This window comes from Salarias fasciatus, chromosome 15, assembly GCF_902148845.1.
Source record: "Salarias fasciatus chromosome 15, fSalaFa1.1, whole genome shotgun sequence".
In the NCBI taxonomy this organism is placed as follows: domain Eukaryota; kingdom Metazoa; phylum Chordata; class Actinopteri; order Blenniiformes; family Blenniidae; genus Salarias; species Salarias fasciatus.
In genome coordinates this window covers 13,867,577-13,892,577 of record NC_043759.1, presented here as the reverse complement: position 1 = coordinate 13,892,577, position 25,001 = coordinate 13,867,577, and the positions used below count along the sequence as shown (strand labels likewise).

Sequence of the window (25,001 nt, the reverse complement as noted above, 5' to 3'; positions counted from 1 at the left end):
AGGAGTCTGTTATGGAAAGATTCCCATCACTCATGAAGTGAATGAAAAAGCCATCCCCAGAATGTCGACTGCTGTATAAACTTTTATTAACTTGCGCCGTAATGAAACCTTAAAAGTTCCATTTTTATTGCGGAGACTGAAAACGGGCGATACAAGCAAAAATAAAATAAAATAAAATCAGCCGATGTGAAGCTGCCCACACACTGAACTGTTGAGCTCCACCGCCGCCTGTTGCTGCTGGGCTGGTCCACCTCAGAACTGACCCGGTTCTCTGGTTCGAGTCCGGTTCCCAGAGTTGGCTAATTCGCACACAGTGACCTTTGAGCCAAGGCCGACTAGGACTGGGGGTCCGCTGCTGCTGCTGCTGCTGGGTGAGGGTCCGACGCCCGGTCGCCTGAGGGGACGGGCAGCCGGTGGAAGTGCTGCAGAGCCTGAGCTACCTTCTCCGGACAAATGTTGTAAACTGGATGAGTTGGAGCCTGGGAGAGAGAGAGAGAGGGAGATCAGTTATGTCTGATTATTTTTTGGTTGAAACGCTGCTCTGTTGTTCTTCCTCATATTCATTTAATGAGCTGCAGTGACCCAGTTTCTCCTCGGCGGTGGGTGGAATCGTACTTTCCCTATTACAGCGAGCTGCTGCTACCATCCACTGCTGCACGCCGGCTGATGTTTCTTGTTGGCAGATCACTTCCTTGTTGAAACAGAGACGCTTCAGCCCTTTGCAGGTTTAGTTGGACATTTAACATGATTAGCTGCAGAGCTCCTGCCTCTGAAGCTCACTCGTTTCCAGCAGCTTCACTCCGCCGCCGCTACCAGTAACATGACAGGAAATAAAACCAACAACCACCGCTCATGTCTCCACGTGCCATTTACTGCGATCACTTCCTTCATTCTGCAGCTGTCTGAGAAAGATCTAGCTCAGACGAAAAGCTTCACGCCTGATTAATCTTTAGTGTTTTTCTACAGCGGAGCCGAAAATGAGGAAACGTCCCCGATTTCTTCCTCCCTCACTAAACTTGATCCACTCATTTCTGGATTAACGTGCGGCGGCGTCTGCTCCTCACCAGCCGGTTCTCCTCCCTGCTGAGGACCCGCTCGTGATGGAGGTCCAGGTTCCAGAAGTGCTGCGCGACGGAGAGGCCGCTCAGGCAGTAACACGTGTGGTAGAAATCTCTCGATCTGGAACGCAGGGAAGACGGCACGGGTGCGAGTGAGACCACGTGAAGCCCGTTTGACTGCGCAGCGTGTGTGTGTGTGTGAGAGAGAGCAGATGGCGAGGTACTGACTTGCCAGGTTTGTCCAGAAGCCCCCCGGTGGGGTTCTGACAGCACAGGAGGATGTACTCCTGCAGGGCCTGCTGCTCAAACATCCACCGCTGCCGACTCAGCTCCGTCTCTCCTGCAACCACAACACTGCTTCGGTTAAGAAAAATAAATGCTGCATTATTCAGTGGAAACTTTGGGCTGAAGATTAGGACCTCGGAGCTGAATTAAGCCGCACCTTCTTTGAATAAGGCTCTGTGGAGGAGTGGCAAGAGTCCAGCTTGCCAGAAAGAGTAGCACCCGTCCACCAGCTTATTGCAGCGGCCCTGGAAGCCCCCCTCGAACCGCATCTGCCTGCTGACCACCCACCGCTGAGGAGCCGGCAAGAGGGAGGAAAAGAAGTGAATGGATCCGCAAAGGTAGAGAACCAGAGAGCTGCCGTCCACGTGAGGCTTTTTTTTCTTTTTTTCCCCTGAGCATTAATGATGAATTTATTCTCTCGGACTGACTCATCCTGTAAAAGCTTGATGCAGGACAGACTGATGAGCTGGAAACAACATGTTTGTGAAAAAGTGTTACATAACTGAGGAAGACTGGAAAAAAAAAAAAAAAAAAAAGCTTGAAAAGGAACAGAATTCCCTCTTCTCTTTGGTAGGTTGCACAGGCGGCGACCCGGGACGCCTCAGAGGTCAAACTCGGCCGGCGTTCCATATCCCGTTTTGCTCACCAGCAGGGCTTTGAGATCCAGCATGTGCTCCTTGCCCAGGATGACGAGCGCCGCCGTGCCGCAGAAGGTGTAGCCGCCGTGGGCCTCCAGGCCCGGGACCCCGCTCAGACCGCCCTCCCAGTTCTGACACCTGGAAAGCAGCGAGGATGGGTGAGTCGGCGACAAGACAAAAAAAAAAGCCTCTGGCCACGCTTTTCAGTCCGGGTCTCCTCCTCTACCTGAGGATCCAGCTGATCGTGTCTTCAAACAGTCGCGGTGTGAGGATGTTGGTGAGCGACGCCACCGAGGCTGCACAGTACGCGCTCCTGAAACCAGAATCCACAAGTTGAGAAGTCGAGACAAAGCCAGCTGCACTCAGGTTTGGTTTTCACGCCGCAGAAACTGATAAGCGAACCCGTCTGAGGTGGGAAGAAAAAGAAACTTTAAATAATACATAATGACAGCTCGCCGCTAATTGGCTGGCAACCGATAACAGGCGCCGAGGAGGGAAGAAACTAAGTTTGACTTTTGAGGCTTTTTGTGGAAACATGAGACGATACCTCAAAGGCGGCTTATTAAGAAGAAGAAGCTCCGCAGAAACAAACACGGACAAACCCACTGTACCGCGGCAGAGAGGAAGTGAGAGCGGAGGAGGAGGTTTTTCCTCACCTGACGTCGACCTCGCCTCCAACGTGCATCACAAAGGAGCCGTCAGGCTGCTTCACTGACCACAGGAAGTCTAACAGCTTCTCCCTAAAGACGGGGGTTAGAAATACCAGGCAAATTAAAAAGACATACTGCCAACGCTGCAAATTTAATACAATATCGACTCTGGATGAAGTTTTGGGACGAAGCGGTCGTACCTGTCGATGATATTATAGGCCTCCTCTGAGCCGATGATGCAGAGGGCGTTGACGGCGGCGTAGGTGGGAGCCAGGTGGGCGTGTTGCCCCGGGCCCCCGGCGAAACCCCCCGTGGGGCTTTGACAGCGCGACAGAAACTGGCAGACGCTGGAGAGAGACAGAGAGAGAGAGAGAGAGAGAGAGAGATTATACATGAGTCATTTAAATCACACTTACAGTCAGATGACAAAACACGGAGACGCTCAGATTAATTATTCCAGCATGATTAACGACTTGATGTTCGAATTAAAAAGCAGGGCGACGGCGGCGTGCGGTTCTCCTCTTTCCCTATCGCCGGCGTCGCTTTATGTAAAGCAGAGCTCCTGACTCACGCGGCTCCCTTCACAAGTCGCTGTTTGGCGACTTCAAGCTGTGAAAAAAAAAAAAAAAAAAAAAAGTGTTTGCCTGTGAAGCTTCTGAGAGGAGCTTCACGTTCTCATTAAAACCACTGCGACTGAAACCTTATAGTTAGAAACGGCAACTCACAATTTTTTTTTTTCCCCCTCTCACAGGCCACAAAAACATGCAATGCATGTGTGTAAACGGTATCTATATTATGTCCACAGAGCACAGCAACAGGTCCTCTGGTCTGGGATCTGCTCTGCAGCCATGATCAGGAGAATTACGCAACAGCAATAAATAATTAAAAAGTCCCTGGCAGCAGTCGGACTGGATGTGGCTCCATCCTGAGAGAAGAGTGTGTGTGTGCGTTCGTGTGTGTGTCTCACTCTGAGGCGACGGTAGTAGGAATGGGCTCCTCTAGTAGCTCCAGACTGTGAAGGATCCAGAAGCAAAGCCACGGTCTGCTGGCATCCAGACACTGCTCACACACACACACACACGTCACATGATTCAACGGGAATCAGACGACCAATTATAGCAATGAAAGCCGTGGAGACATCAGTCAGAGACACAGATGACAGAAAACTGTCTGGCAAACCAGAAACAGTCCACTGACTTTTACATTTAGCATTTATGCTTCTGTGTGATGCTGCTTTCACCGATTCTTGTAAGTCGGCTGAAAAAAAAAAAACTTAGGGCTTCACTCAAAAAGGCCATCACAGAAACAAACACCTGAGATCCCCCCCCCCCCCCCCCCCCCCCCCCCAAAAAAAAAAAAAAAGAACATTTCATGTTATATGCAGGGAAACACTACATGTAAATTACACACACACACAAACACACACAGGTGAGTAGTGTTTTCTGCATTGATGGAGTGTGTACTTCACCTCGTAGGCGTCTGATAAATGACGTAAGCCCTTCTTGAGATATTGGTAATGTTGTTCCCGCAACAATGCTGGCCTGAAGTGCAAACAGAGAGACGGATTATTAGCAGCTGGAACGCAACAGAAAATGTCAGTGGAGACATCGTACAGGCAATTTCCATAGTTTAATAATAATTCTGCATAATCAAATGATGCACAATAGAAAAACAAATTCAGTGTGAAGTAGATAGAAAAGCTTTTTTGTGCATTAAAATAACCATCAGCTCTAGTTACAGGCTGCTCTCTTCACTGCCAGCGAGTGTGTGTGCAGCTTTCACGTGCATCTGCAGCTGCTCTTATGCACACACACACACATTTATGTGTCAGTGAGTCAAAGACAACTGATACTCCCCTCTCTTCCCCTGCATCCGTCCGCCCACCGCTCCACCATACGTGGTGTAATTACGCTGCACCTACACAGGGTTAGTCACCGATCCCCCCGCTGGGGGCTGGAACGCAGCGGTTCTGCGGTACGAGGACGAATCAGGAGGGAGCAGAGGGGCAGAGCGGCGCTCTGCAGCTAAAAAGTCAAGTCTGCCCACAACAGCAGAGCAGCGCCAGCTGCAGAGTCAAACCTGTAATCTCAACACTTATAATGTGTCGCTATGAATAAAAACTAAAAGTAGATATAGATGAATATGCACAGACGAGTATGCACGTATCCAATGGATATGTCCAGGTTAGGGTTAACGGCAGGAATGAAACGAGTCGCCTCGTGGAGAACTGATGTCAGCGGACGGCAGGACAAAAGCCGTCGTCCCCGTTAGCCTTCGTGATCAACAACAGCGGAGGACAATGAGCGGTGTTCCTGGAGACGGCTCGTCAGATGGTCCTGATTGGCTAATATGTGGCCCATGCATTAACTGCATGTTCAAAACCACACGACCCTTTTAGACCTGGAGAACTGGGGCTCAGTCAATTTAGTGGCCTGATTTCACGTAATTATCCTCAATACTGGAAATGACTCATGTCTGAGGAAATCTGCTTCATTTTCCATCACTCACACGCTGGCGTTGGCGGAAATTTCTTAAACAAAAGCGATGGTAATAGTAAAAAGTGTGAGAGTAACTGGCCAAACTAGGAGTGTGTTCATTACTCACGATAATACCAGCCTCATTTTCTGTATGGCTGAAAGAAAAATCCTAATGTGATAATGGTAATATGCCAATTTGTCGCCATCAAGGCCTTGAACTTCTGCAGAGCTTTTAGTGGCTGATTTTACACGTGAAGAACAACCAGATGAACTCAAGGTTTTCCTCCGGCAGGAGCGGAAACTGCTCGGTCGTTCTCTGTCAGATTCGTTCGAGGACGGCTCCAAGCGTCAACAAGCCGTGTCTCAGAAAACTTCAGCACTCGGGATGCAGCGACTGACTGCACTGACGCTCGTGAAATGGAGATAAATAAACTTTATTGTGAGAAATTCACTTCCCGTTGTTTCAAAAGTCTCCGAAAGTAATTTATTTTAAAACTCCTTCAGGAGGATATTGTGCGTTTTATTGGTTTAGTCAGCTGCCAATAAAGCTGATAGTTTATCACAAGGAGTGAAAATTTGGAGAAGATATCCCCCAAACCAAGTGAAAAACTAATAAAATGAAAAATAAACTTAATTGGATGCAACATGAAATTGCTTGGAAACTGGTTAAATCTTTAAGTTCCTGAAAAAATGCAATTATTTTTGACAATTGTTTGAGTGAAAATGAAAAAATAAAGGAAAAAAACAACTATAAAACAAGAAATGGAGAGATTAAGAGAGAATAAGCAAAACAATAAATCAACACAATTTTAAAAAATGACTGCAGCTTTAATTCCCTTCTGAAAACTTCAAGCCTTCACTACATTTGTAAATTATCATAAATATAGTTTCATATAGTTAATATGAAATTAAAAATGCTGTTATTTGACAGAAAAAAAGCCAAAACGACAGCTGTAAATATACACACTGCAGTGTTTTATTCTCCAGCATCACTGTCAGGAGTCAATGTATGGGGTCCATCAACTTCAATGCTGAGCTGTGTGTGACACCGTTATATAATAATCAAGTTGACTTTTTCTATGAGATGATCAAGAGAAATACCACAAAAAAAAAAAGACAGAAGTCCAGATTAAACCTGAAGGAGTCCTTTGTGTGTGTTTCAAGTATTTGACTTTACAGCAACCAAATGGATTTTTACTGTTTTATGTCAAGGAAGAGTAGCTCCATTGTGATTTTATGGCCATAAAATTGTTCTTCTGCTCCTTTTTTGATTGTGACTTCAACTTCCATGATTTTCCAGTTCTTTATTATTACAGTACAACACATTGCTGAATCTTCTCTGTGATTGGATGCTCATATTAAGTACCATTTGTCTAATTTCTTATTTTTTTTAAGAGGTCATAAAACGTTCAGGAGTTATGGTTATGAGGAGAGGCAGGCAGCAGCTGGATAGGAGTTAAAGCCTAACAGTTAGGAATGAATAGGAGACTTTTTTTTTTTTTATCTTGAAAGCAACTCTGAGCTTCAATCTATCATTGTCAAGAACCACAAAGACTTCCAGCAGCTTCAAGGACGTCCATGAACACAAAACGATTCACAGCATCAGACAGCGCAGCGTAACACAGATCCAATTAGATCTTTTAACCTGCAGTCGCCTGGTCTGTCGTGTAAAATAAAATAAAATAAAATAAAACAGCACTGCTGCTGTTACGTAAAAGAGCCTCTAACCCTGACAGTTACTTACTGTGGTAAGCTGTGTATTTGCTTGTAAACATTGATGACTTCCTCGATGCTGTGCTCCACTTTTTTCTGTTCGGAGAGAAAAAGAGGAGAGCGTGAAGAGTCTTTGTGAGTCTCACCCTGAGCTGAAGAAAAAAAAAAACTCATCAGCAGCTGAGAGCAGAGCAAAGATCAGATTTGTTTACTGATTCAAAACTCTGAAATATAAAGTCACTCACACTCCACACACTGCTGCTCTGTATACAACTGAGTGTGCACTAATAATTACTATCAATATTATCTGCGTGGGTTGTTTGCAACTTCAGACATTTTATCAATCTATCATAATGGTATGAAAGTTTGCCTTTAATCAAAAAATAAAACCAAGAATCAACATGAATAAAGCTGAATAAAGATATGCTGACATTTCCCACACGTGTGGCTTGAATACATATTCAATTAATACGTGCATGTAGTTTTTATATCTAGTTGCAGAGAGCAGACTTTCCTGAAGAACTCATAACAAATTGCTCTACAGCTCAAACTTTACTGACAGGTTCATTAACTAAAGTGTAACTCATCAATTTCAACATGCCTTCTCCTATGATTGCCTACAAGCGCATGGATATATAAAAGCAATGTTTTTCTCCATCCACCCAAACAGAATCAAGGTGTTGCTAATCTGATAAATCACTTGCTGATAGATCACTAGTCTCTCCCAGATAATCCAATCCAGATCCAACCCGGGTAGTGGTTTCAAATTGGATTTGAGATATCGTAGACTACACAAGAATTAAATAGAGTGATCATTCTCTTCAACACAGAAACTGAGATTTAAGGTGATTTTACCCTCAGAAAACACAGCAAACATTTGAGACGTTTAATATGAGCGGGGGTTGACTTGATGAAGGTTTACTATGATGGTGAAAATAAAAACTCAACAAAATGTCTTTTTTTCTGGATGCTTACATTCATAACAACTGAAGACTTTTGAAAAAAAAAAAAACAACAACAACATGACTTTCTTCTGCATGATCCTGCTGAGATATAACCTGGTTTGATAAAAGGTTTACTGCAGGCCAAATGTAAAAAAAAAAAAAAAAAAAAGATATATATAAAAATATATTAACTCATTTAACCCAGTTGTCTACATATAATAAATGCAGTAAAGTGTCTTTTTAAGGACTTTTACGGTGACAGTAAGGTGTCACTAATCTGAAAGCAGGTTTAAGCCATCGTTAAAAGGCTTTGGTGTAACTGCCCAACACGCTCGTGCAGCATGAAGAGGTGGAAAAAAAAACCAGAAAACGCAAATTAAGTTTCTCTTAAATTCCGTATTTATTCCAGAATCAGACGCAAACCGTTAGACTGGTTGAAAACAGATTTATACTGGAGTCCAGTCTCCGAGCAGCAGAGTCTAACTTAATCTCATTAAGGTGCGAAGCTAGCTGTCACTGGGCTAAAGTTTGCTAACTTGGAAAACTGCCACCGAACCGCCGCCCGAACACCATCCGGCCACTCTCCTCGCCAATCGCGAGTGAATAAAACACAATGTGGATCCGAGTTGATCTTGACCGCGGCTTGAATCCCGGGAGAGGGCAGCTAACGTTTTAGCCGCGTCGGGCTAACGGAGCTAATCTGCGGCTCACCTGCTCCACTGAAGTCACCGTCTCCACGCCGTCGTCCACGAACATCTCCTCGGAGTGGTCCTCCGAGAAGCAGCGCAGAGGCACGCCGTCCATGGTGGTGGTGAGTGGGGATGAGAGGTGATGTGGAGCCCCGCAGGGATGCTGTGCTGACCCGGTTTGTTTTGGTACTTTGGCTCACTTTCTGTTGGAGATTGAAGGAAACTGCGTGCACGCCCGCTACGGCGTCGGCAGAGGGACAAACTTCAGCCAATCTCTGTCGCTCACTGTAGCGCGAGACAGCGTGCTGGGATTATTTTGATAAAAAAAATTTAGAGCTCTTATTTTTTTATTTTAAATCTATGAATCATGTGATTGATTTGAGTTTACCTCATTTCATAGCTGATAGAGGTAATGAGTGCAGTGTGAGGAATTTAAATTCAATCAGTGAAACTACCGGAAGTGTTGCAATCGAATCTTCAAAATAAGACGTTGAAAAGAGGCGAGGAAAAAAACCTGATTTACTGGATTAAAATAAGAACTCCGAATTGTTACTGACAATATCCCCACCCCCAACTACCACCTTTAAAGAAAAGAAAACTGTAGAAAGTTGGTAATTTATACTTTCACATTTCCATATGCAGAACACAACACAACAGTGCAAGCTGGATGGTATTTGAACTAGCAGCCAAGAGCATTAACCACTGTTCCACTTCTTCACTGAGAAGCCCCTAAAACAAGTCCCCTTTTCCCCTTCATAAAAGTAGACATTTTTTGCATAGATATTATATTTTTTAGATATTGTTGTGATGTGGTTGTGTAATCACGAAACAGTGTTGAAGTTGTTGTCAACACAGAATCAGACTTACCATGAACACTAATATTTGAATGAATTGGAATCTCCCTCAGCTCTAGCGTTGCTGTATTCGGTAATAGTCTTGGTCTCAAGACCACTTTTTCAAAATTCTGGTTTTGACTTAACTTTCAGTGTGTTTAAAATCTTGGTCTTGGGAAGCTCTGGTCTGGTCTGGGTCTGGACTCAGTCGGGCTGAGTTGTCTTGACTACACCAAAGAACTGTGCTTTCTGTGCAGGCGTCTGTGATGTAAAGTAGTAGTAGATCTGTTTCGTTGCAGTATAGTCTAAGTGGGTTCAAGTTTCCAGACTCTGACATGAAATTTTTACGTTTGTGTAACTAAAGTGAACGGTCGATTGCAGCATAGAAATTACATTTTTTACAAAGATGTTCAAAAAATACGGATAATATAATGGACAAAGACTAAAATATGGAGTTATTGTTACATTACCTATTTTTATGTTTTATTTGTCTGCTCCAACTCTGATGTAAGCACCACTGTTCTCTGATGTCTTTTATTTGCAAAGAAGTACCACAAATATCCATCAATCCAGCTGCTGCGGGCGAGGGCAGTACCATAAATATGACTTATTAAAAGCATTGGCCAGATGTTTGAAAACTTACGCTTACTATTGAACTCAAGCTTAGTTTTTTTATGGTTTGTGATAATTTCACATTAAATGTGCATGCTAAGTGAAGGAAAAGTTGTTTCCTCTTAGCAGACCTCTTATTAGCTGAAGCATTATATGTCAAACAATCTGAATCCTTGTATAATTATTAGTTTGGAAGAAATCAAACATGTTCATTAACTTTATAGTCTAAAGTACTACAATTAAAGAACCACAGTTACAATTATGTTATTGCTACCAGAAGCCTTAATCCAAAGTGACGTGTTTCTGGTGCTTTGCACAACACAAGCCAGGCTCAGTCCAGAGCAGAATAACCTGAGTAGGAGTTATTTTGCAGTTTCATGAAAGAGCTTCCTCCAGAAAAAGATCTGAGGGCAGCAACACTTTTGAACACTAAGGGCATTGTTTAAATATTCCTGACAGAAAACAAAAAAAGGTTTGTTAAATTTCTCCCATTGCTGGGTGTGTAAGTCAAACATCTCAGCAGAAAAAAAAGCTTTAAAATTTGCAAGGCTTTTTTCTTTGGGGCAAAATAAAGACTGACACTTTTGAGTTGCGCTTTCAATGTAAAATGTAACACACTGATGACAATATGCTGTGTTAAATGATTACCCACGAATTAAACTACATATATCTCCATGAAGCCTGAATGCTGCAGTGTTACAACAGTTGCCTTTGTGAAAAACATGTCTGCTGTGCTGGACCCAAGACACTGAAATAATGAAGCTTCTATTACAATATATGCACATACATTTTGTGATTATAATGGCTCAAATAGAGAAATACCTTTTAGAAACAGTCAGAAAAGTTATAATATGCCAGTATGAAGTGTGGCAGCATTGTGCTTGTGCTTGAACTTTATTTGATAATGGTTAGATAAATATAGACATAACTCTAAAGCTAACCTTTTTTTAATGATAGCCCATACCTAAAATAATAATAACAAAAAAGTTCTTTAATGGTCAGAAAGATTGAATCATTTCTGCTAAGTAGTATTTTGGAATCAATACTCAGACCAATACAATAATATTCCAGTTTTATTTCAAAATTGTTTTGCAAGATAAATTGCCATATTGTTATTTCATACAGATAGTTTTTTTTTTTTTTTTTTTTTTTTTTTTTTGTAATTTATGCACTTTTCTTCAGTTTACACTAAAAAAAACTCACATGTTCTTGTAAAAATCCAGACCGGAAGTGTGCGTCCCCCTTCTCGTGCGGCTTGACGTCGCTCCGCCGCACCCACCGGAGGAGGCTGGAGGCTGCTGCCGTGAGGCTGGAGCATCACCGGGGCAGAAAGAGGCACAGAGGCACACCTTAAAAGCCGGCCGTGTGGAGCAGACATGGGCTGCGGGAGGGGAGGCGTCGTTTCTCCGTCTCTGAGTTAGCCGACTCCCGGGTCTCTGTCGTCTCGTTCCCATTCACCACTCAGTCACCGTGCAGCGCCATGGCCAAGCAGTACGATGTGCTCTTCCGACTCCTGCTTCTTGGAGATTCCGGGGTCGGAAAAACATGTTTGTTATGCAGATTCACGGACAACGAATTTCACCCGTCTCACATCTCCACCATCGGTAAGACTGCAGACATTGTGTGGTTATTTTCCTCCACTTGGTCGGAATTTACTCTCCCATCTATGGAAATATTCCTTCATGTCTTATTGATGGCATTTGCGTATATCGTCTTCTCTTTGTGCACGTTGGGTTTTTTTTTTTCCAAGGTAAAATGCACTTGTTTGATATTCATGTGGGTTTTAAATGCGGTGCTGAGGTTTGATAATGCAGAGAACGAGTTCATGTGGAACAAAGAGACTGGGAACTATCACAACCAGGGTGATCGCATCGGCGAGAGAAACCCTGAGGGGAAAGCACCTCCACTTGGCAGCCGTGCAGAGGAGTTTACCAACTCTCAGCTCTGACTGGATGAGCCTTCTCCCATGCAAAATATTTGCAAAGAGCCAAACTGGGTCAGGAGATCCCCAGGTACCTATATATCCAGTGGGCTACTCATCAAAGTGATGACCTATTATTATTATTAATCCGACTCCTTTCTTTCGTCCTATATTTGTTGGGCGCTCTCTGTGTGTTCCAGACACTGAGCGACCGATGGCATTCTGTGACATCCATCTCTGTAAAAAGACAAACAGAAAAGAGTTGTCACATAAACACACACACATCTTCAACACCAGCTGCAATTACAATAGTCACAAACATGGATGATGTACAGTTACAGTATGTCAAAGTCTGTAGCTTTGCACCATCAACTTTTACATTTGCTTATGCCCTAAACTGTGTTCCATGCCCTGTACATCACAGTCACACACACTCCATCCATCTCTACATCGCTTTATCCTGTGCAGAGTCATGGGTTACCAGAGTCGATTGGCTAAATCCACAGAGATAGAGAAACACGCGCACACACACGCGCACACACACACACACACACACACACACACACACACACACACACACACACACACACACACACACACACACACACACACACACAGAGTCATATTCACACCAAACTACACACAGAAAGGAACAACCGGTGTGGATTGTGAAACCCAAACCCAGAGAGAGAACATGCAAACTCCGCATTGACGGGCCCTCAAGTCAGATTCACATGGATGATAATCTCACTGTCATGCAAGGAAGTTACGTTTTGGAAGCTGACCTTCCTCATTTTATCCATGTGAAGAACAAACTTCAACAAAGCAGTGGCTGAAGTGGGAGGAGACCTTGAGGTCAGCCCAGGACCTGCTAGAGAGGTTATATCTCTCATTGTTGTCTGATGGAGCAGCTGGAGGAAGTTGAGAAGCAGGATGGATGGACGGACTACAACACATCATTTCTGCTTGCCCGGGTTTGCAGAATATTTTCCCTCGTAGTCAGGTTTCTGAGTGCAGACCATGACAGGCGCATTAGTGTGGTCGTGCTTTGAGGTGAGGGAAATAAAAATGTACAGTGGTGTTTTTTTTTCTTTCACATGCTGCAGCTAAGTCTCTTATCTCTTCCTCTGTAGAGGCTTTGCAGTCTTCTTGTGTGTGTATGTGCATGAAGTTAATAGACGGATTTTCTCTCAGTCGGCTCCAATTTTGTGAGGCGGTAGTTACTTTTTAACATCGTTTGCAGCAATTTGCTTTGATATGAAGAAGACAAAATACAGACGTTGCTGCGGCGGGAAAAGCCTCGAGGTAGTCGGAGCTGGCGGTGATGGATAGATGACTTTTCGGTGAAAACGCTGGCAACATTTCGTCCAAATAAGGTCAAGACAATGAATCATGGAGCTGGCATTTCGCCTCAGAATTGCAAAGGCTGATTGTCTCACAAATATGATGTAAAGGGCAGCAAACATACGCTAGCATCATCACTATACGTTTATTGAATTATTGCCTTATTCAGCCACGTGGATTCTTTTGTTGTCCTGCTGTGAACGCCCTAATGTGTTTGAGGACTCTTCCATATGCGACGCTGAACTTATACTGTCTGCTCCAGTTATGATATACACTGACGTGCTGGCAAAGCTTGCGGCATGCTATTTTAAGGCAGAGACCTATAGAGCTCTACAGGAATCATCCACCCTGTAGAGTGATGCTCCTGCTGTACTTTGTGGGCGTTTCTTTTGTCACTGACAGGAAAGATCTGCCTGTGTATGCTGGGGAAATAGGTAAACGTTGTGATCTTTTTGGTGTGATTTTTTTGTTGTTGCAGCGAGCCTCGTGTTTGCGGTCACAGCTGGATGTGTTGAACCAGGCTGCCGTGTAGCGCAAAGCAGCGGAGTCCAGTTCTTCATGGCAGAGAGACTAGTGGTGGGCAGCAGGTGGTGTTTATAAGCTGAAATGGGAAGCCTTTCATGAGTCCATAATAATTAAAACCCCTGTCCCCTGATAAACAAGGGCCACAAAGGCCGGATGAAGAAAGACGAAACCCAAGATTGACCACCATCAGTGCTCTTCTGCAGAGGATCAATGAATAATTTCCCCTCGCAGCCTTCACAGCGACAGGGGGATATAAATTCTCTCCTGTGTCCCCCTCAGGTGTTGCTCCATTATTCATCAGGTCTCTTTGCAGCCCATTCCTCTCACTTTTTGGTCTTAATTATCTCACAAGCTGCGAGGTCGTCTCACCCATCGATCCTCCGTTCCAGTCCCCATAAAGATTGTCAGATAAAAAGCAGAGTACTGAAAACCCCACAGACACGAACGGCTCCATCGGACCCTGAAAGTTACACCAGTGTGTTTGATATCATCTCTCGTGGGTATTTATTTTATTTATTTGCTGTTGCACGCTCGTCTCCACTCTTGGGAGAAGACTTTTTGGAAATTCTTTGCTTGGATTTCCTCCCAATTTGCCTGAAAACGGTTTGTAAGCACAGCTACTGATATATAAATCCTGGGTTACACGCTCTTTTAGGGGTTCAGTTCGACTCAGTTTATCCGGTGCCAATTTGTTTTTTTCCCCCCTCTTTGACAGAGAAAAGAAATCCAACAACACGAACAAGCATGGCAGCTTTTCTGCTGTGGTGGTGGCAAAAGAGAAAAGGATCAGACAGGGACAAATAGGAGAGAGCACAGACTGCAGGAAACACTGCATGAAATAACATCATATGAATGCATGGAGAGTGAGAAACAGAGATAAATAAGTGCAAGTAGAAAATGGTTCATACTTAACCAAACTATCAATTTTGAGCATGACCTAAGGATCGGTTTGAGATGGGGTCTGCTTACTCGGTCATGTCTTCCATAACAAACCATTAAGTTGATCCAAACTATGACAGCAGACGTCTGAGGATTTAAACCTTTTGTTGTGTTAAGCTGAGCATCTTCTCCATCTCGGTGCTTCGGGAACTACAGCCAAATGCAACACAGGCCAGACAAAAGGAAATCTTTAATAGCAAAAATATAATAAAAAACAACAACAACAAAAAAAAACAGCTTTCCAAATGCATGACCACGACCCATGTGCAGAAAAAAAAATAGTTAAAAACGAGTTACTCACGAATCAGTTTTACACATTTACTTGTTTGCAGTTCTTCCCCATACGTCAAAAACGCCATGATGTAATACTTGTGAGCTTTAGAAAGACCTTTTCTGTGGGTTTTATATCCATCACAGTGTTCTTTGCAGTTTCATCACTTCAGTGTCTCATATTGCACACTAAGCATTGTTGGATTTTGTTCTACTATTTTGTATTATTCAGGCATGTACAATCTTTTTCTTGTGAATAAATAGGAGTCATAAAACAGCAGTGGTTTTATCTGCTGTGACCTTTTTTTGGGGTAGATTAGCTACTCTACCTGTCTTCACTTGGATTTATGCTCGGCTTGGTCTATAAATGTGTTTAATTTGTCAACAACCTGTTTTTGCACTCTGAAAGAAGAACTGCCCATGTAGCTCAGTGAAAGTGTTTGTGTGATTGTGATTTGAGCCTTGAATGGCATCCAAGATGGCAATAAAGGCCTCACTTGGCTGTAGGTTCAACAAGGCAAATGACTCGAACGCTGTGGTTGCAGCTCGAACAGTCGAAGTACAAAAGTAAATGGAGCAGCTGGAGTTTTGATCTTACCTGAGTGACTCACGTTTGGCGAGGCGTCCCATTTTCTTTTCACAGGTCACAGTGTTCTGAGTCCGCGGTCTTTTGGCAAAGTGCAGCAGAAAGAGATGATTTAGTAGCGGCATTCAGTCACACCCGCTGGGTTTAATCTCCCTCCCTGTTACCTCGGCGGCCTCGTCACTGGACTCTTTGGTGCTCCCGGCTGTCAGAACTCCTGTGAAATACCGGCCCGGCCCTGCTCTATATCACAGCTTAATAAGCAGCCGCCCTCGTGGTGGTGATCCCGGTGTTGTTACGGTTCAAGACCTGCCCGGCCGCTCGGCTCACAGCTGCTTGACAATCTCATTAGTCCAAAGGGTCAGGAATGAATCACAGCCACTACAGATGGTTATCCTGTTGTCAAGAGGTTATCAGGCCACCGATAGCGTTGTGGTTTTTCCACAGACGCAGAGACTCTAGGCTACAGTTTCTGCCAGAAGGCTCTAGTTGTTTTTTTTGGAATTTCTTCCAGACTCTTCAAACTTGATTTGAATCAAGTTACGCAATTTAGGGCCATTCAGCCCAGGTAGCTAATCCCTCGCTGTGAACACTTACAGTTGCATTGTTTATGCCAGTTCGGCATTGCAGAGCTTAATCGCTCATTTCGGATTGATGTAGTGTGGCAACTTCACGGTAGTAAACAAAAAGGTTGGCCCCCTTATCCTCCGGTGCCCTAAAGACAGCAGCTGTTGACAGTTGTTTTCTGTCCTCTGCTGGTAGTGATAGTCACAGATGACAGATCCCCCCCCCCCCCCCCCCCCTGTGAATTAGTGTCAGTGTCAGAGCGTCCGTCCGCCCAGTGGAGCGCCCGTCGCCGTGACCCACGGCACACTGACGTGGATCAGCGCCTCATCCATCTCGCACAGTCAGGCACAGTCGTCCAGGCAATTAGCGGAGTCAATTTTGGGTGTGTACCCATTAGCCTTTACATGGCAGCCGCGCTGCTGATTGTGACAGGATGCCGTGTTAAATTAACTGCTGTCTCTCACGTTTGTGCACGTCGCTCCCGTCCCCATTGTCGCGGTTATCTCTAAAGGGACCAGGGAGAAGCTGTGGAATAGCTTCTTTTCAAGCGCCGGCTTCAAGGTTTTCGGATTTCACATTCACAGCCACAAAAGCTGAGTGGAAGGTGAAAGAACCAGGTAAATGTGCATTTGGCTTGAATGCGTCGAAGTTAAGGATGGTTTTCAACTAAATTGTGTCTCTTTCACAGCGATAAAGAGCAAAAATAAGAAAATAACATAGTAATCAACAGTCATTATGTTTGTTTCTTTACATAGCTGGACTCACATATTTGGTTGCCGTGCAAATGCGTTTACATGCATTTATTGTATTTTGCATCTTTATCAGCTGAAAACAGATTCATTTCTGTTCTCGGCTGATTACATCTTGGGTCATGAATTGTTTGCATTGGATCATAACAGTGCAACCAGTTCTTTCAAAAAGCCTCATTTTGCTGTTATGAAACAATAGACAGCAGTCAGATGGCGGCCGCCGGTACAATGGACTTGTTTAACAGCTGGGAGCAGCAGACAGCGTAGGCTGACGCGCTGTTTAATTTTCCTTAAAACATAACACCGCCACTTTTCCTTTTTTTCTGCTGGTTTTCATTCATTAAGAGTTTGCTGTGTAGTCTTCTTCATTTTCCACATTTGGTCCAGTTGCGGTGGTGGTGGTGGTGGTGGGGGGGATCCATTAGTCTGTTACTCTATTTTATACTTTAATCTTTCCTCTTTGCATGAATGAATTCAAGCTACAGCTTAACACAGTGCTTCTTCAACTAGACAATAATGCAGGGAGACAGCCTTTTTCAATACGTCTCTCTTTTTTTTCGTTTTGTCTCAAGCCTCAGGCAAAGAAAGCTCCTAATTGTTATGCTGACCTTTCACTTTACTCTCGTTCTGAATGCTCTCCTGCGCAGGCAAAGGCCGGATTACAACCTAAATGAGGCCTGATGCTGTCGAGATGGAGCACTCAGTCTCCGTGGAGCCTTGGCTCGATTCCAGCTTGTTCTGACCAAAACACAGAGCCTGAGAATCACCCCGGGCCGGCTATGGTACATCTGTCAGCTGTTTCCTTCTGTCAGGCTCCTGGAATATCCACCCTGCAGAAATGCAGCCATGAGAACCCCAGACGGCGGGCAGATATTCCAGTTATGTGAATCGATCGGCCTGGGTAGCTCTTTCTCTTGCTGCGATACCGGCTGTGACGTGGGAGGGGGTGCTGAATATCAGGTTAATTGGAATGAAGGGGTAATTGATTTCCCCAGGATTAGCCTGGTCTGAAGAAGACTGTGCTCTTTATTGATTTAAATGCATTAGTCTTGAAAGATGGGTGGATAAAATGGACAAGAAACAATCAAGCAGAGGCTGATTTGAATCATTTTCTGATAATTTCTGAGTCTTATCGTAGCCCGTTGAGGCTTATATGTTCTTCAGCAAATATAATCGAAGACAATGTTTGTTTTTTTTTCTTTCCGTTTTGATAAAACATGTAGATTCATGATCTTGCATTTGTTTAAGTTGTGTTTCCAGACACTTCAACATTTCCCCCTCTCCCGTCTTGAACTGAATATATTCCTGAATCAGTGCTTGAATTCAGTTTTTGTTATATAAATGCAAAAAAGCAGAAACCCCACAATCCTCCCCTCAGTGTGTGTGCCGGTGTGGAGAGGTGGACGCTGCCCTGATAGGAATAAGATTGTCTCTGCCCATGATTCTCAATGAACAATATGACACTCAGCCATCTGAACTCGATCAGGGATCAGTGGAGCGTGGCCTCTGGCTTCAGCTCCACTGCCGTCCTCCCCATTTGCTCCTCGGTGGTATTACGTGGCGTCCCCCCCCGATCGATGGAGAGAAGAAAAGAGTTAAACAAGGACTCAGCTCGCCGGATCATTAGCTCGATCTCCTAACAGGCTGATTATGCGAGGATGATGTGTCTCTCATTGCTTTATTGCTTTCTATGATGTTCCGAAGCCGAAGCAGATTCCGGTGAAGCCTCTGTCTTCAACAGGCGAACCGGGTTAATTGATTTCAGTCACTTCATTGGTGGAAACTGTCGCCGTGAACGCCGAGGCTGCCGACGGCTCTGCGCGGATGTAAGAACGCATTTTCTAACCCGCATCTTCTCTCTGACAGGGGTCGACTTCAAAATGAAGACACTGCTCATAGACGGGGTCAAAGTGCGAATACAGATATGGTAGGACGACGACTTACTATTGAGTCCTGTTTTTATCCTCCAGCCTCCATGTAACTGTGAGCTCCTGCACTTTTATAATTTGGTGGTTTTCAAGGCTGCAGCTGTTTGCTATCACCAAGGTCATGCTGCCTTCATTATTTTTTTTTTTCCATCCAACCCTGAAAATCTTGCACAATGTTACAATTCTGCATAAGGTGGGTGGGATGAAGGGCGAGTGTGTAATGCACAGAGGATGCACCCAGAATCGTACTGCTGAAATGGAAATGGAAAGATGCATTAAAGCAGCCTTTTCCTTATATGTTAGTCTTTTCTGTAGGAGACTGCATATCCTCTCTGGCCGTTGGATGGATCAGCAGGCCGTATGGGGGAAATATAGGCAACAGCCTTGACTTTAGCCTGACTCCCTGTAACTATAGCTCGTCGTTTATATCTGTCTGAAGTAGGTAAAGAAGATGGATGCATGGAAAAATGGCTTCTGTAAATGTGAAGCTATCATCCTTCATATTTCAGAGATGATTTGAGGGTTTTTTTTGGACATTGCTGACTAAACACCATCAGGTTCTACTTTAGCTTAAGACCCAAACTGGAGCACTTACACTACACTTAAACATGTTAGGATAAATTAATAATAGTGGTGGCATGTCAAGTTAAAGCAGCATTCAAGTTCCCTCGAACCATCCATCTTCTATCACACGTGGGGTTTGGACTGCAGGAGGAAATCGAAGTAATTTTAAAAAATCCACATATGCACAGGTGGAATATGAAATCCCCACAAACGTAGAGTGATTCACAGTCTTATTTTTCATTTTCTTGAAATCTTAAAATGGTCTTTTTTCCACTCAACTGACCCAGTCTATTTCTCAAGTAAAACATCCCTGAAGTGGCAGGTTATAAACCTCCAAAAGCAGCGCCGCCGTCTCTAAAAATACACCCCCTCGAAAGCATTTTCACAAAGCCTTCCTGAAAGGGTGGCAAATGTGATGTACGCTGCGAGTTTGTTAGAAGATTTCTAGGAGTCACGTTAATGTGACATGATAGGAGATGTTCCATGACTTCTGCCCTGCGCGTTGTGTTATTGTCGTCTCACAAACACTTTTTTTTTTCCCTTCTCATCTCTGCAGGGACACTGCAGGCCAGGAAAGGTACCAGACCATCACGAAGCAGTACTACAGACGAGCACAGGTGCTTGACCTGGAGTAGCCTCCTCTGGCTCAGCTGTTCAAAGTCATTTTCCACTAACTAATGCAAGATTATTACCAATGAGAAGCCTGACTAATTTAAATGAAATTTACCTCAGAAATTGAATTTGAGACAGCTGCTAGAATAACTCAGGGCTGAGCCAGGGCGCCATCGCTGATTTCGATTGGGGTCATTTTAGGTGATTTTACATGTTAAACTAGCCTGATATTCTAGCCTGAAGTGACCCCTGTGAAAAAAGAGCAGCAGCACACATGAAGGTCATGATCAAGTTCCTTTTTGTACATTTTTTTCATTTCCATTGTTAATTATCCTCCACAGCTACATGCTGTTGCCATCACTCTTACAATGTTAAGTTTGAATATCGCTTTTGCTGCAGGCTATTATAGTACTTAAACAGGCTGAAATTGAATTTTCCTTGAACCAGAATCTGGTAATAAAATAGGGAAAGTTTTTTTTTTTTGTGTGTGTGTGTTTTTGTGTTTTGCAGAGCAGTTCCTGTTCAGGACATGTCAGAAGTTGTTACAGATGTTACTGGAAATCTTTCCAAGAACCGCATAACTTTTTTCTTTAATACAGATGTTTGAAGATTCTAATTACGGTTAAAGAAATTGTTGCCAGTGGCTTCCTCAGGTACTCTAATAGTAATTATAACTCTTCTTTCTGATTTGATTTGATTATTTCCCGTCGTTCCTCAGGGAATCTTCCTGGTGTATGATATCACCAGCGAGCGATCTTTCCAGCACATTATGAAGTGGGCCAGCGACGTGGACGAGGTGAGTCACTCAGACCGAGGATTGAAGGAGCAGATAAACCAGACACACTGGAAAACACATTTTTTATTTTTCCCCCCACTGCGGACTGTGCACCGGGCCCCGGTTGAAAGAGAACAGATGCCCGACGTGATGCAATTTAAAAATAAAACCCAAAACAGATGCTCTGACCTGACAGGCAGGCTCGATTTTTAATCTTTCATCTTTTTTTTTTTTTTTTCAACAATCTTCCATCATATGGTGAACTCTGTAGTTGGAAAGAAGATATTTTTCCTCTCACAGCCACTTATTTTTATCGTCTTCATAAAGCTTCCTCGTCTGCCCTGCTTCCTACTGCCGTTTCCCAGAGGATTTGCGTCTATTAATTTACTCATAATGGGCCTAATATCCTTTATGGCTCTGTTGAAATATACTCTTTATTGATCTTGGCACGCTCCTCAATTTCTTTTAATCTAAGTCTCATTTCCTGAACGCTGTCCCTCCTGTGCTGTCTCCCCCAACCCTCTGTTGACATTTTGAGTCCCTCATTCTCACCCCTCTTATCTCCTTCTCTGTGTTTTCTGTTCCTGCTCCTTATCGGTAAATATCGCCTTCATATCCTCGCGACAAACGGGCAGTACGCTCCAGAAAAGGTCCAGAAAATTCTCGTGGGGAACAAATCGGACGAGGTGGACAAGAGGCAGGTGGCCACCGAGCAAGGTGTCAAGGTGGGTCAGTCACAGCCGCTCCTCTGTATCTACTGCTTTAAATGGGAATGTCTAACTGTTACTCCATGCAAAATGTAGATTTTACAATGCTTAAGCCCAGATTAGACCTAGGAAAATGCTTTTTTTTTTCATTCTGAAGGATTCTGCTTTTTCTGTTCATGAAAGTCTGCCAGCGGAAAGTAGAGAATGTAGAAGGACTTCAAGAAGTAGTCTCCAGAAGCGCCAAGGAAAAAGAATATTAGGAACCAGCCCAGCTAAATTCCTGGAAAATCTTTCCTAAACGATTCAGAATTTGGAGTGTATTTATTTCACATTCGGCGTGCGAAACAATGGATGTGATTTATGTCAGACGTGTTCTGTATTCCTAAAACAAGCTGTCGTCCACCTGGTGCACCACTTGATTTGAAAGGACGGCGCTGCCAGGCACTGTAAAAGCTGCATTTTGAACACATCAATGCGTCAGACAACCAGAAAACAAAGCAGACTGCAGAGGAAACAGCTCCCCAGTCATTTCTGCTCCTCATTCAGAATAAAAAGCTTGTTTTTTTTTGTGTGTGTATTATGGAAACACTGCTGTTTTAACTATTCAATGTCCTCCAGCTGGCCAAAGCTTATGGGATGGACTTCTTTGAGACAAGTGCCTTTACCAACCACAATATAACAGAGGTGAGATCGTGTGTGATTGTGGTGTGTTTACATGCAGGTAGCGACAAGCTCGCACTGATTGAAAAGCGACGTCTTGTTCTGGAATGCCGCTCTTTTCCCCCCCAGACTTTCACTCGACTGGCTGAACAGGTGCTGGCGGCCAATAAAAAAGACCTGGATCTGCTCCGGATGTCCATGAACGACGAGCTCGACCTCGCCGCTCTGGAGGAAGAGGAGGGGCTCTGTGACGGCGCGGCAAGCGACCAGCGCAAAGGCTGTTGGTGCTGAGGGGGAATTCCGATTTGAACATTCGCCATCGTCGCACACTTCGGACACTCTTGGGGGGAAAAAATGTGTTTGCTTTTGTGTGTAGCCTGGAACAGAAAGGTAGCAACTGTTTGTAAAGCGGCCGTTTTGGAGCAATGCCAAAAAAAAAAATGCAAACAAGTTGTTGGAAGATAGATGGAAGGAGCATTTTCACCTCGAAGTGCCAAGTGTCGGTGAATTAACCTGATGGCCCAAACATCAACACTTTCCTCAGTGGGACACAGTGTTTCACGATTAAAGCACTAAATACTGCTCAATCCAGTGTGTTTCTTTTGAGCAAAACACACAAAGCGATCCTGATCAACTGCGAATGTGCAAAGATGGACTTGATCAGGTTTGGTGTTGTTAAGACGAAGGAACAGGTGGCTTTCCACAGTGCTGCGTTCCGCTGTATTTATAAAGCACTGTTACCGACATGGATCCTACGGCGGGGTGCCTTCCAAATGAACAATCTGAAAAGCTACAACAGTCTTACTGTAGGACTTTCTTTGAAATAAAACACAGTCCTCCTCCTTTTGAGTACTTTAGCTGTAGTGTACAAACTGACCACAAGAGGGTGCTACATGCTTGGGAAAGCAGTGCTTGAACCGAGACGTGAAGTCCTGCTTTTTCACATTTATTTATTGATTGATTCGTTTAGCACCTGCAGCGGCTACTTTAATGGAATGAAAGGTTTCTGAACATATGCAGCATTTCCATTTTATTCTTGCCTCGTTTTCTTCACATGACGCAAGCGGCTTGTATTCTGTGGTTAAATATATGATGCAATGAATCTATTCATCCATCTTCAGTACCTGCTTGGTCCAATTCTATGATGATGGGAGGTTTGAGACTGGGCTTAAGGATAAAAATAAAAAATGAAATGATCAATTCTTCCTGTAGCAAATCAGAAGTTATTTTCCTATTGTGAAGTGTTTGTTCAGAGCAGCAGTTCTACACTCCGTGTGGTTCGGTAACTGCTCATTGCATTGTACATACCAGGTTTTTCCAAGTGTTTTACACCAAACACGAGCATAAACGTCATGACGATTATGGAAATACCATTAGAGGGCCGTAGTATAAGCTCCACATCAACATACTGGAAGGTCTGAAATGTTTCCTTTGTGAAAATGACAGTGTTTGGGTCATTTTGTCCTTTTCTCACTGTTTTGTACAGAGTTCAGTGGAGATGCCCCCCCCAGATTTAACAAGGGATGAGTGAGAGTTTTGCATGTGATCCACTCTTCTTTTCTTTCTTTTATTGCAACTTCAGTGAAGTTAAATATCTCCTGTAATTAAGTGAAGCATTTGACCAGAGTTGCCTGTTGTAGATTTACACAGAACGAACCATCGAAGGAAAGGACAAAAAAAAAAACAAATCAAACTTTGGCTACTTTATTTTTTTGCAACTTACTGTTATAACATGTTACTCAAAACAATTATAAATGTGTGCAACGTGTGAAATGACAGTTATATTGAATGATGTTCTGGATTAAGCTCTAGATACACAATGTATCTGTGATGTTTTCTTCTTTTTTTTAATTAATTGTTATTGTGGAAATGTATTACATGCACCATGTGAAATGAAAACAAAAAATGTAATTCTTGGAGAAAGATGTCAAATGTTTGAGTAAATACTTACAGATTTATTCCTTTCAGCCTGAGCTCATATCATTTAGCATATCAGCACTACACTGACTGGACTCACGGCTCTGTAGGACACCGTGTCTTAAAGTTTGGTTCTGGAGAACTTTACTTGAAGTTTAAGTTTTTAAATTATACTGTAGGTTTACCAGGCAATCTTTGTACAGAAACCAAAAAAGGGAGAGAAATGATCTTTCCTTCCAGTTACTGAAAAAAAACTTCTGCCGCGTTTTGAATCAGCTGGAGCCTTCCCAAAGAGGCATTTGAGGAACCTGATGATAGGGAATTTGAACGGTAAAAGCCAGCAATGGCAGCCTTAAAGCACATTTGTCAACATGGTTTCAGGAAAAAAGGAAAGGAAAAAAAAAAAGAAAGAAAACCAAATCTTGTGCCAGAACTTCATGGCAGATTCCTGAGCTGAAATCTTGTGTAGAATCGATCCATTTTCGATCCATTTAGCCTAAACATCACATATTTTATCTCACATGGGAGATTTCATGAATCTCATTTTCTTGATTAATGTTTAATGCATGCAGTTCTAATACAGTCACCAGAGATCTCAACATATTCACTGATGTGTTGTTGCCATATGTTGTTTGATCTTTTTCATATGAAGATGGAGTCATACATTGATGCCGAAGGCAACACTTAATCATATAACAGGGGATGCACAATGGTGCAGGGAGAAAACCCCCAGTTCTAGAATCAGAGTCCAGTATGTTCCATTCAAGGTTTTCTCCAATAACAACAATTTAAGGTCATGTTTGACTCTGCTTGATGGATTCAAGTTAAAAACCGTGTTCCAGAATGTTTTTTTTAACTTGAGGTGTGTCGCTGGAGATGATCCCAGCTGACTTTGGGAGATGATCCCAGCTGACTTTGGGCAAAGCCCTTGAGCACCCTGAACAGATCACCGCTCTACCACAGGGTAAACACAGACAGAAGAACACACACATTCACATATCTGGAGTCAGGAAGTCCATCATTTTGGACTGTGGGAGGGAA

The 25,001-nt window shown here is 43.5% G+C and overlaps 2 protein-coding genes across 2 annotated transcripts; one reads left to right on the top strand and one right to left on the bottom strand.

Moving 5' to 3' along the window:
* Nucleotides 1-64: 64 nt before the first annotated feature.
* fntb (farnesyltransferase, CAAX box, subunit beta) lies at nt 65-8,699 on the bottom strand. Its single transcript, XM_030109665.1, has 12 exons — nt 8,477-8,699; nt 6,853-6,917; nt 4,100-4,172; nt 3,599-3,690; nt 2,832-2,978; nt 2,638-2,721; nt 2,208-2,294; nt 1,990-2,119; nt 1,501-1,633; nt 1,287-1,398; nt 1,065-1,179; nt 65-479 (listed from the first exon to the last, which is right to left on the bottom strand). The coding sequence occupies exons 1-12, from the start codon at nt 8,567-8,569 to the stop codon at nt 336-338; spliced, it is 1,275 nt and encodes a 424-aa protein (XP_029965525.1). The 5' UTR covers nt 8,570-8,699; the 3' UTR covers nt 65-335.
* Nucleotides 8,700-11,213: 2,514 nt separating this feature from the next.
* rab15 (RAB15, member RAS oncogene family) lies at nt 11,214-23,710 on the top strand. The gene is made up of 7 exons (XM_030109666.1): nt 11,214-11,503; nt 18,664-18,724; nt 19,846-19,906; nt 20,620-20,697; nt 21,312-21,401; nt 22,002-22,067; nt 22,173-23,710. The coding sequence occupies exons 1-7, from the start codon at nt 11,380-11,382 to the stop codon at nt 22,332-22,334; spliced, it is 642 nt and encodes a 213-aa protein (XP_029965526.1). The 5' UTR covers nt 11,214-11,379; the 3' UTR covers nt 22,335-23,710.
* Nucleotides 23,711-25,001: the final 1,291 nt, after the last annotated feature.